The 13,013-nt window shown below is 45.1% G+C and overlaps 1 protein-coding gene across 1 annotated transcript in view; it reads left to right on the top strand.

The window, feature by feature from the left end:
* The window catches only part of znf385c (zinc finger protein 385C), a 73,057-nt gene that overhangs the window by 40,598 nt on the left and 19,446 nt on the right, over positions 1-13,013 (top strand). Inside the window, exon 2 of the mRNA XM_076085553.1 lies at positions 10,997-11,139. Within this exon, the coding sequence (XP_075941668.1) occupies positions 10,997-11,139 (143 nt within the window). The remainder of the gene's footprint in view (positions 1-10,996; positions 11,140-13,013) is intronic.

A 13,013-nucleotide genomic window follows, 5' to 3' on the forward strand; every position in this document is an offset into this window, starting at 1 on the left:
CCGTGTTTCTGCTGTTTCTGCGTCAGTTATTAAAAGCCAGGGGAAAGGTTACCGTAAATGCCACTCAGCTGATGTGCAGCTCAAGCTTGGCAGACCTCCTCAACTCCCCTGCCACCCTTGGTTTCACTCTAACATTTAGAGGAAATTCACCTTACTTGCTTTTTTTTTTTTTACCCCTGCTACAACCCCCTTAAAAAACATCTTCCAATGCAGCCGTAGCTAAAGCAGTACTTCCTGCCGCAGAATTGAAATTAAAAGCATGAAAAGTAAAAGTAACCCCAAGCCTAAATCGAGCACCTGAGTCTGACAAATTGGCAGTTTCCTCTGAATCATCCCCCTACACCTCCACGTCTCCAGTACTGTCCCTCCGAGGCTTCCTACCCCCTCCTCCCCCTCCCTTGTCACCACTTGTCCCAGACACCCTGGGCACTCATCACAGAGGTCACGCACCTGTCGCCTGCTGTAAACAGGAAATGAATAATTCAGGAGACGGCGCTGGGTGACTGCAACAGCTGATGGTCTCTCCGTGACGAGCAAAGATTTATCCCAAGGATTCGCATTATAATCCTGAGCTGGAATCACACTAATGAGAAACGCTCGAGAGAGAGAGAGAGAGAGAGAGAGAGAGAGAGAGAGAGAGAGAGTCTGAGGGCCCACTCGCAGCCAGACCACATGTCCTTGACCTCTGTGGCTAATGAAGTTAGTTTGAAATGGCAGCCTGTAGTTGAACGAGGAACTTCCTCCGCACTCACTTTTTTTGCATTTTTAGATTTGCAGGAGGATCGTACTGATATAGTTGGACCACATGCGCTCTTAACTGGACTAACTGTTAACAAAAGAGCCTCTCCTCTCCTCTCCTCTCCTCTCCTCTCCTCTCCTCTCCTCTCCTCTCCTCTCGCAGAGGGAGCTGACCTATAACAGAAAGCCAGTTATGTTTGAGAGAAAAACCAAAGTAGCAGGTTGAGAGGCAGCAAGATGCCGGTTGGGGCTGCCGGCTAGCTGGAGTGATTGCTTTTCGCTCCTTATCGCCACACCAGCAGGTGTCGAAGACGCGCTGTACTGCGGCACTTATTCACAATTATAACACCCTGGCCACCGGCTCACCCACCACACCACACACACACAACTCCCTTCGCCACTTCCACCCATCCATCCCTCTGCACTTCTTTTGTAACTTCCTTCACATCGAGTGAAATCCTGCTGGCCAATAGCAACTTGGGAATCCTGTTATGGCCTCGCTCCTCCAGACATCTGCCCAGGCTCTGATAAGAATCCTTATCTGCTCAGCCCCATGTCTCTTCTCCGCACCCAGGCTGAGCAGGAGGGCCTTCCGGCTGGAGTGGAGGTTATATAATACAGTATAAAACCACCATGGGTGGTCACATATTGTGTCTGGTGCGTCATTTTGGAAGCGTCACGGAGTAGGCAGCTGCAGAGCGACGTGTTAAATCATTTGCTGTGGTGAAGTTTTCCTATTTAAAGACGCCGGCTGCCTCTGGCTCGGGTGTGCCGCCTGCACTACAATGTCTCGTATGTAGAATGATCCCTTCATGCCGTTCTCCCATCTTTGTAATTACTCATGAGGAATGAGAGGAGACATCTGCACGCCAGCACTGTGAGGAGAGGAGGAAGGAGATAACAAAGGGCAGAGCAGCTTCTCACAAAGACTTTCCAATTTGCAGCTTGCAGCTGTTTCTCTTCAAAGAGCTTGTCGAACGGCCCGTCCTCTCTCAGCCTGGAAGTGGCTCACAATCCAAATTTCTTAGCCGCCGCTGATTAGGGGCCAGCGTCTGGCAAACGATGACACTTTTCCTCCTCTGCAAAAATGTGTTAACCGTGTCTGAGCCCGACTCTTCTCCATTAACAGGTGTTTAGACGTCGACGTGATAAGAGACACAGCTGTACTCACACACACACACACACACACACACACACACACACACATAACCTTCAGTCCATGAACATGGGTCTTTCTACATCTGTCATCATTGCACACTATGTGCATGTATTGGCACAAGTGTTGTAAAACTGTGTGCATGTGAATATTGAGCAGTTTGTGCATAATTGCGTTGACTTGTCTCTTGACATTTCCTACCCATTGTTTTACCTTTGTATAGCTGCATATGCTGTACATGATTGAAAACCAAATGAGTCTAATGGATCCACAAGGCATGGCACCGCAACCCGTAAATTAAGTCCCGCAGATGTGCTTCTGTAGATTAATCTTCACGCTCCTGAGCAATTATCCTGTCAGTGACGCTGAGGCACGAGGTTGATTTGAAACAATTACAGTCCAGGTTGGGCAAAAATTAGCTCCGTTACTGCACAAGGACGCTGCTGATTGAGAGTGAGGGCATTTTAAAGAGCAACCGAGGGGCGATTGTTTTTCAATATCGGCTACATTGTCTTTCAGCCGACCTTTTCCCTGAGCACAGTCATTTTGAGGGTTAAATTCTTTCAGTAAATTGTCTCTCAGTTTTGCTTTCAGTCAACAAAGGTGTTATATCGTGTAAGCACATTTGGCTAATTAGAATGATCTTTTAATTATCTTTGAATTGCTACTGTGTTAGCTTTTTCTTGAGGTGTTATCTACATTATAGAATGTGAGCTAATTTATGCATTACCACTGTGCCAGCCTTCCCAGCTGGAGGACTTTTATTACCAGTATTCCTGTGTCATAATTCTCATGTAACTGCATTTCTGTTCCTCAAATAATATGAGAGCTGTCTTCCACTTCCCTGCTATGTGTTAAAGGGTAGAAAATAAATTATTGGCCCTACAGCTAGGACTTAAAAAGAACAGGAACGCTTTGCCTTTTGATAGCCAGTACACATTTCCATTACCGGTTTTAATTGGCCGTAGACACACGCCTGAGAGCGGAATTCAAATTAGCTGAGAAAAATCGAAAACGAAGAACCTGGAAAGAGGGAATGAATGAGGAAAACTAATTCAGGTGGAATTGGAGTAGATGATCATCAAGCCATTTGATAGAAAGGAAAAAAACAATCTGCTCTATAAAGGCAATTTACAAGCTTGCTGCAATACAACTGGCTAAGCAGGAGCTCCTTTGCATAAAAATGATTGTAATAATGCAAAAATAATGTACAGCGCAATGGCCTCTGCAAGCTTTTTTCCTAGTGTCGTTTGTATAAATAAAGGGAATGTTCTCGCCTGCGATACATAAGAGTGTGAGTGTAAATCAATCATTAATTGTAAAGAGCTTTTCTCCTGTGTGTGTGTGTGTGTGTGTGTGTGTGTGTGTGTGTGTGTGTGTGTGTGTGTGTGTGTGTGTGTGTGTGTGTGTGTTTGTGTAGGTGTGTGTGCGTGTGTGTTGTGATACACTATTCAAAGAAATTCAAGAGAGGATAGTGCCACTGTGTTCAGCTACAACTTCATTTTCATTTCACATTCGTCACAGCCTCGTAACCACCTTTGTGTCTGAGCGAGCGTTCTTTTTCATCTCTGGCTCCTCTCAACTCATCAGCCGAAGAGTTAAAATTAGAAAGCAACCTCTGTCTTGTGCTTATTTTCTCTTGTACACCGCTTCCCTCTCTCTCTCTCAAACATCCTGCCAGCCCGGCTCGCCCACCATATCTAATCAATTTATAATGACCTGTCACAGTTGGCGTGATGGCTGCGTGACGCTTGGTCGACCAGCCTGATATTTATTCATGTAAGAGCGATGTTGCACTTAATGCCGCTCCCACAAATGACTCAATTTGTTGAGGAAATGATCCTCATCTGAGTTCCTGTCACTCCTGCAGAATTCCTGCAGCCCTGGGTTGTTGCATGTGTGTGGGCATGGCTTTGAATTAGTTCATTTTGTTTTTTTCACACGCCACTGCAAGTTGGTAATGCTAGTTATCACAACGAAAGGAAGATGATGCCAACGTCGACTCTGTCAGACAGATGTTAAAACTGTCAGCGTTTTGTGGCTTTGATCATCTCCCACCTTTTCAACAGAGTGTTGTAAAAGTTTGTTTTTACCTAGAGGGAAAGGTCCGACACCTGCCATTATCTTTGCAAAGCAAAAAAGGAGGAGATTAAGAAAGTGTGGGTGACTTATTAAAGCTGCTCACCCTAAGGCTGGAAAGCAAATACAAATTTATTTTTCTTCTTCTTTCTTCTTTGCTGTTTATCGTCACATTGAAGCACTGTGTACAGCTGCTGCTTCTGCAGAGCAATGGCTGGCCATCGGCGCCATCTGCATAGATTAATGTGTTTGATATTTCCACTTTTCCTCCTCTTTTTTTTTTGCCTGTGTAGCATCAGGAGTAAAGTAGCATCTCTGTTGCCCGCCCATAGCCGTCTGCCTCGCAGGGCTTCGCAGTGGGGAAGCTGAGCAATTTGTTTCTGGGTGGCTCCGGGCTTATCGTCTCAGCTTGACAGATGGGCTTTGCCTCTGCTCAGGTTGGGTTCGGTAGCAACGCGCTGTTCGCTGCTTGCCTGACAGAACTCATTATAGACACTGCCCGGGAGAAGAAGCATCTCTACGAGGTCCCTCTACCACCGCCGGACTGCCACGACTCACTGCTGAGCCAAACAATGTATAGACCCAAACATACCGCTGAAATCTGTTCTGTAGTTTGAGGTAAAATATCGAATTTAGAAATAATTTGTTCAAATCTGATCTTTTCAGGTAAAAGAGCAACTATTAATGTCAATGTGTTGCTTTATAGCAGTAAGAAAAGAGACGGCAATGTCAGGGTCATTTGGAACCTCTCTCGGTGAACAGTACTTACCATAATTTAATTTCAACCTTGTTGTTTATCAATGCGGATAACAGGCAAAGGTTGATATCTTCCTCTGATGAGGAAGCATCACAGCTGAAGCCAGAGGCTGAATATTGATCTCATTTAAACTTCAATGTCAGGTCATATTTGATTTATAAGCTGTAAACTAGCCTCTATATATACTTGTATTCACTTCTTCTCATTGTGTCGTCTGTCATTACCAAAGCGGCAGAATAATGATGTAAATGTACCCGACGCAACAGGAGAGCAGAAGCCTGACTGAGTAGAGGGAAGATTTTGGGGGTTGACTGAGAGGTAAACACACACCGATTCAGGGTCTGACTTTGTATAATTCCTCCAAAGCTGCATGTGAAAGAAAAGTTATGAAGTCATCTTCCTTCCAGAAATTGCTCTGTTTTCAGTCAGGAGGCAAACTGTGCTTAGCCTTGCATATAATCAGGCCACACGGAGCAATCTGCCACCTCCTGCAATCCTGGGGAAAGGAAAAGAAAGGAGGGCACAACTACACCTATTTGAGATTTTTAAAAAAGCAGATTATCTTCAAAAAGGTTCCAGAAAGGAAGTCCTGAGATTAAATATAATCCTCATAAGAAAAATCCTCACAACGTTATTAGAGGCTGACTCCAGTATCTCTGCTAGAAATATCTCAGCCAACATTTTTATCATGCAGCTTTTTCGATTTCTGTTCTTCTCCTCTCGCTCTGTTCTGCTCAAATATTCCTTCCACATATTTACCGAATAAACTGTATCTGTCTGCTCGGAATACAAACTGCCATGTGCAGCGCACACAGTCATTAGCTTACACACCCCAGTACACAACGTAGTCGCAGAGCAGCCAGCACGGCATGTTGAGTGACCCAGAAAAAAAAACATGATTCAAATAAACAACTTTAAAGGCTTTAAGGTGAGGAAAACGAGTGAGGGAGAGGAGGGAGGGCAGAATAAAAGGGCTCTTTGTGGAACTTTTAAATTACAGAATAATTTACGTTTCTCTACTGAAGCAGGGAAGTGGCTTGCAAACAATTTTTTTTTCCCAAAAGCTCAATTTGAATGCAAAAGCAGCTTGAGTAATGTATTTATTTGGCCACTTTTCAGGTATGAGTCTCATGTTTAGAGTAACTGTATGCATCACGATGAGATCATAACTGCAGTTGTAGAGACACATATAATTCTTGCCTGTTTCATGCATCTGAACCAATCTAATTGGCCTAATTGGGGGCCAAATTAAGTTCTTTCATCATCTCTGCACTGTTTCATCTAATCAGTCCTGTCGCACCCTATTTTATTGTACTCAGGTCTGCGGATTATCGTCATATTTTTAGAAGCAGTGGAGAAAAGAACTGAGGGAGGAATGGCTGGGGATGGAGAGGAATAAAAAGCTGCAGTTTTTAATTAAAACTGATTGTGCTTAATGTTCTCCCTCCATGCTATTATGGTTCCCACGGTGGCCCTCAGACCACCTCCTGATCAAGCGGAAGCTAATTGGCTGTTAAGAGTCACTTTTCTCTCCCTCCCTCTTTGTCTCTCTCCCTGTGTCTCTCAGTGGAGTACATTTGGACATCCAGAGGCATGAGCAATGTCATTTCATGCCCTCAAACGGCCGTGAGTCTCTAATACACCATGAGGCCAATTTACAATTTCCAGGCGCAGCGCGTCTGAGGAAGCCATTTGTATGCATAGCATGTCTTGGGTTATTTCATACCTCGGGTCGAAAAAAAAGCCTCCGTTGGTTGGGTTATTGTAACTAAAAGGCTCCAGTTCTATATTTATGCATAGGGTTGTAGTTGCCGGCTCTTCCTGCTCCGTCAGATCCAGTCCCATCAGAGGGCAGCGGCTGATGGGGAGTTTGCGGGGTGGCTGGGGGATGGTGAAACAGTGTGGCGACAGCGCGGCAGATGCACAATGAGCATCATCGTGTCATGACTCTTGAGTGTGCGTGTAAACCGGCATATGAGGACTGCGCTAAACATCATCAAAAAGAAAGATTATTATGTGTACTTGGCAACTGACGAAAGAATCATCCACATGGTGCAGAGTAATTATGCTCGCATTGTGCCTGCACTTAGTGCTCATCATTTCACCGGTCAGCAATTTTCCTTGCAAATTTCCCTGTTCAACATATTCAAGTTGAGATGTGTAGATATTCATTATCCCAGCTGGATAATCAGATCAGAAGCCTGATGGCGAAGGTCTATCTGACAGTCCAACTGTTACCCAGCAGGCAGGCACTCACAGCTGAGCAGCAGAGATGTGGTGAATAATGCCCTTACATTTTGCAGAAATCAACAGCTTTTATCCCGGCAATCCCACAATCACTTCACCAAGAAAAAAAAAAAATCAAAATGACACAGCCAACTCCTCCTCTGGTGTATTATCTGAAACCCACACAAAGGATTTCACCATGCTTTCTTTAGGCGCTATAGAAAACTGCATAATACAAATTCTATTCTGAGTTTCTTCCTTCTGTTGTGGTTGTTGAAGGACTTGGTCTTGCATGTTACTTTACCTCAACACAGCGGCCTTTTGTCTTTTTATACCAACAGTATATCCAAAGTCATGCGTGTCCTCAGGGATTCACAAGGGCACAGCGCTAGCAGCGGTACAGTGTCCTTGTTTTTTCAGTGATGTTTCTTTCTCTGCGCAACGGATGACGACAAAGGGAGTTCTGTCATACTGGAGTCTACAACTATTGAAACTATAGTTGTTGAAAAATAAGTTGAAGCAATTTTTTTTGGTGAAAAAAATCATTTCCGGAAAAGACAGATTTTTCCTGTTTGAAAAAAACAAAAGGTGACAGCCAAAATGCCATACTGGAGGCTTCAAAGCTGTCGTCCACAAACCAATGGGTGACGTCACAGTGACTATGTCCACATTGTATTTACAGTCTATGCCTAAATATATGTCGCATTGGGGCTCTTGCTCAAACGACTGATACCGGTCTTTTTTGGAGGACTCGAAATCTCGAAAAGGCACCTGTTTTAAGCAAGATCATACGAAGCCAAATTGCGGTGCATTTTTTGAGCGGCTATAACGGTTAGAAGGAAAAAGAAGGTGGAGATCAACTCTACCAACTCCAAGACCCTGCTCTGCCAGCATCTAACCCACATAATTACACTGGGCCACAAATAGAAAGGCCGTTTTCTCTCCTACCCGACTCTCTCCTTTTTCTCCTTCCTGTGCCGCTCAGCAGCACTTTGCAGGGATACGCAGCGCACGGGGGCAGGGCGGAGGTATTTAGATGTGAGAAAAGGCAATTTGTCAGAAACCTAAGGGACCCACTGGAGTGATGACAAGAGAATTACAGTCGAAGGCCTAAATGTTGAATGTCTAATTCTGTGAGAGTAGAAGAGGAATGAGGAAAGAAGGCTCAGTATGTTTGCTTGTGCACGTTGGAATCCATTATTTTCTCATATGTGCAAGAAGAAAATAATTGAAATTCTGTGGCTGGGATGCACCACACAACCATCCGAGTAGATGCGATGTGACGGTAGCTGTTGTGTAACAAAGCCCAGTGAGTCATGAGAGGGAGGAATGCGTTGTTGTGATGGTTGGAGGAGGAGGAGGCCTGCCTGGGGAGAGACTGGCGGAGACTGGCGGAGACAGTCAGATCCGTTAGCAAAGTCATCTCGGAGAGAGAGAGAGAGAGAGAGAGCCTGGACATTTGGTTTCAGGCCTTGCCTCAACCGCCAGTGGTTGTCTGGACCCCGGACCACAACTGGGGCGTAAATAAACCTAAGACTTGACCCAGACATGGCTCTGGACAGAAAGAGCATATGTGCACATAACGACATCCGCATACATATGTGCAGACACACACACACACACACACACACACACAACATTAAATGAGTGGAAAATGACGCAGAGTGAGAGAAGGAGGTTATCAGGGGCTGCAGGCTGAAATAAGCCATCCTTCCTCCTTGCACGTACACACACAAACACACATTGAAAAAACACAAGAAATGCGCTTGAAAAATGTATGTTGCTTTGCTTTAAAGTGTACTCCTACCGGAATCCCACACAATATGTGCCAAGTGCCTGTGTGCATGTTATGTGACTGTGTTCATATTGACTTCTTTCTTGCCCTGGGAGCTATTTGTTTTCAAAGGTGCGTAGGCAGTTCTGTTTGTATGCGTTTGTGTGTGTGTGTGTGTGCGTGTGATACTGGTCTAGTACATGCAAGCAAAGCGTACACACACACGCCTTCGCTCGCTGTCGTACATACCTGGATTCGGGCTGTGCCTCTGTGGCAGCGTTATCATCCAAAGAGGCAAACAGCCAGGACCTGATTTAATAAGCTGCCTAGGGAGTCTCAGAGAGGTGGGGAAGCACTATCAGCTGATAACCGTCGTCCCTGCAAGCCCAGCCTTTTCTCTGATAGCCCTGCCAAGAGACGACTCGGCTTCTCCTCGTTTTCTGTGTGAATGTGTATGTGCGCTGAGTGTGTGAGCGATCTCCCGCCGGCTGCTGCCCACGTGTCTGTAGGCTGGCCGTGTCCAACCTTTGCTGCATCTCTTTGGGCGTCAGACAAACAGCAGAGGGGAGTCACACATGGCAAAGGCAGGCCTGAGCCCAGCACTGAGGAGCATATGCTCAGAGCTCGAGTCTTTTAGCCCAACCACCCAACAACCACATACATCCCCGCGCCATAGCTGCCAATCCTGCCAAGCCGCAGAAAGCCATGGGCCAGACTACTGACAGATTTCCCCATCTTTCCCTCTGTTCTGTGCTTCACACAGGACATACAGCAGCAAAAAATAAAATAAAAAAAGGTTGAGATAGTGGATGGGTGCGAAGTGCACTTGGTTTTCATGGTGGAGGCAGCAGACCTATAATTAAAGTTGGCTTTTTTTAAAACTAGGATCTTTTCATAAGAAAAATCTGAATGCCTTGTTGAACCACATGTTTTCTCATCTAGGCAGCGCACAAACAACTGACTGGGTTGTCTTATTTCACACTTTGTGTGTTGCAGATACCCAAATGTATGTGCACAAGCGCTGACAAAGTGAGTTCTCTATGATATGTCCGCCCCGACAAAGTGTCTCAATTAATTAAGCTCAAAATTGGGTTGTATTTGTGAACAGGTTTGGATTCAGAGAAGATTCAGTTTAAGATTTGTTCAACTTCGTGACACTAGTTGCTAGTGCAGTGTTAGCTATATCGGTGTTGAATTTAGCATTTTGTTGACATGGGAAAATGCATACATTTCTATCTATTTGAGTTCCATGTGCTACACGACATGAATGAATCCAACATTTCTCAGACTGTTGTATTCTTCTTTTCTCATAGTTGTAATGTAATTTTATTTCAACAACAAAAAGTATCATAGAAGATCATATCAACACCACTGTTTCTGTCTTTACCTTTACCTTTTTCCTCCCACCATCTTTTTTTTGGCCAATGTTTTTCTGTATTTCTAAGCCGCTGGTATTATTGTCATTATAAGGTCAGTGATTGCTTTTTTTGTCTGTGGTGTGCGTTATCACGTCAAGTATCAAGTACTACCTCCTCACTGTATGTGGAGTGTGTGTGTATGTGTGTGTGTGCGTGTGTATGTTGCAGGGGGGCTTACATGATAGGCATACTTTGGTGGTGGCCACGGTGACCCGCAGCTGACACTGATGATTGATCCTGGTGCTGGGATAAGTGCCTGTGCACCGGTGAGCACACTGGTCCACTGAAACGCAGCCAAGCGGAAAATTAGAAATCTCTTCATCCCTGGTCCATTTGAAATCCGATATCTCCCATCTTCCCCTCGCACAGGCACCTTTCCTTAGCCAATAAATCAGTAATTAAATGATGTGTTTGTATGTGTGTGTGTGTGTGTGTGTGTGTGTGTGTGTGTATGCACATGAAGATGGTGGGTTGTCCTTGGGGGATCAGCCTGGGCAATTGGGGTGATGGGAGTATTAAGTCTCCAGTAAAAGTGCCCGTGTACATCTCCTATTGTCTGCATAAGAAGAGAAACACACACACCGTATTGTCCCAGACACATGCACATGCACATGCGTACACACACACACACACTTGAGTTGTACAATGTGTGTCGGATGTCAGCCGGAGGTGTAATGGTGCCTCTGGTACCAAATAAATCAAAGTCAGGCCTCCTCTGAGCGCAGCACCTGACCTTTTGGAAGCCTTCAGTTCTACTCCTACAATCACACAGGGACAGAAACGGCCCCCTGTGTTAACATGTCCCGTTGTTTTGCAACTTCTCACATCCATCTCTTTGTGTTGTCCAGGTACGTCGGCCCAGGGCAGACCCCTTCTGGCTTCCCTCCCCATCCCGGGACGGCCCCTGCAGCCTCAGCTCGACCTCAAACACCTCCTGCCCTTCAGACTCAACGGATCCTCCCCACTCAGCCTCTTCCCTAACTTTAACACGGTGAGTGCGATGGCTCTTTGGCACCTGATATCATGGAAAATAGCAAATAGATAAAGTGGAGTTACTTAATCTATCCTCTAGGAATTTCAACAACTAAGGTCTCAAGCAAAGACTGACAAAATATCTTATAAAAAATGTTCTTTTCTCATCTTGCACACGCTTGCAACAGTGGTATTGATCAAAAATCATGTCAACCCCCAACAAACATGTTAACGTTTTTAATACTCTGAGTCAGGAACAACCTTAGTTTTATGGGTCGGGGTTGTGATCCAAATACTTCATACATTTAGTGTCAATATTCAACCTCATGATCAGTGAGAGAGGCTTAAAGACAGACAGGGCTATACAGCCATGTCCTAATGCTATTCTGCCAGACCTTAGCCTCAAATACTCGTCCCCTAAACTCTCCCTCTGTCCCTGCAGGGGCTTTACCTTCAGTTTGGGATGCTAATCTTTATTCAAGCAGTGTTTCACCTCTGAGCAGTCCAGTTGTCACCTCAGTATCAGCATCTCAACAGATGAGACCCTTATTACTTGGTTCCAAGCCTCGGCAGCAAACTGTTCGGTGCTTACCTTGCCTCTGTGCCTGGAATTAAAAGCCTGTATCTTTGATCCTTTACTTACCAGCGCTATACCCATTGTCGTTTTGTGTGTGTATGTGTGTGTAGGCACTTCTGATTTCTTTGATCCTAGTTTTACACGCGTGTGCTTGTGCACGAGGGTGTGTGTGTGTGTGTGTGTCTGTGTGTCTTCGCTTCACTCATCGCACACTGTGAAACCATCTCCAGTTCCGTGGTCTGTAAATGAAACATAAGCCACAGCTTTCGCTCCAGCATACACTTTACGCCTTTTCATACCAAGCGGGAAAAAGGTTGAAAGAGAGAGAGAGGAAGGGCCACACAGACTACTGGCTGGTTGCATGTGTGAGGGGGTGGATAAACGTGTGCTGTATGATGTGAATGTGTGTATGTAGGGGGTCTCCAACCTGCTTTATGGCAACATTAATTCCTCTAACACACTCGTGTATTTATATTAGTGGTGGAGGCAGTAGGGCAGCTCTCTGGTCAGTGTTTTGTCTCTGTAATGCTTATGTTTCAGTGAGGAAATTGCTGTTTTTATTCTCAAATCAATGTCTTGGCCTTGCAGTTCTGTTCTAGCCTTTATGTTGTCTGATATAAAGAACTCCTGGCAACCCACAGCTGATATATTCGAGAATTTAGAAGGCCTCATGCTTCTTTGATTAGAAAAAAACAAAAGCAGTCATATTAGAAACCTTTCTTGCAGAAGAATATTAATGAATGCATAAAATCATACTTACAGAGTTGCAATGGTATTCAGTCTTTCAGCCATTGTTATATACAGTAGAATACAACTCACAGTAGGACGTGGAATCCACCACAACCATAATGCAGAAATTATAACTGTGGAAATAAAGTAAAATCAGTGTCGCTTCAGTCCGGGGAGGAGATGATTAGCCTCCATAACACACAGTCTGACAGCGCAGCCGTGGCATTAATCACAAAGTCCATTCAACGGGGAGCCCCGGGTTCTCTTAGCCCTGATAAGGCACATGTTGTCCTTTACGTGTGCAGGGGGGAAGATAAATGCACCTGTCTCCAAAACTAAATATCCTCCGGTTCCCCTGGTGTCCCTTCTTACATCCCCCCTCTCTCTGTGTGTCTCTTTCTCTCTACCTACCATTAAGCCCCATCATGGTCTCAGCCGCCCAGGCGCAGGATAAGTTCTGTCTGCACCAGGATGGCGGGGGAGGACGGAGGGCTTGGACAAAAGACTCATTTATAGCAGTTGGTTCAGGATGGCTACAGACGGACAATGGGCACATTCTTTGGTTCCTAAAACAAATAGCTGTGAGC

This window comes from Anarhichas minor, unplaced genomic scaffold (assembly GCF_050575085.1).
Source record: "Anarhichas minor isolate MPS153535 unplaced genomic scaffold, ASM5057508v1 ptg000007l, whole genome shotgun sequence".
Taxonomy (NCBI): domain Eukaryota; kingdom Metazoa; phylum Chordata; class Actinopteri; order Perciformes; family Anarhichadidae; genus Anarhichas; species Anarhichas minor.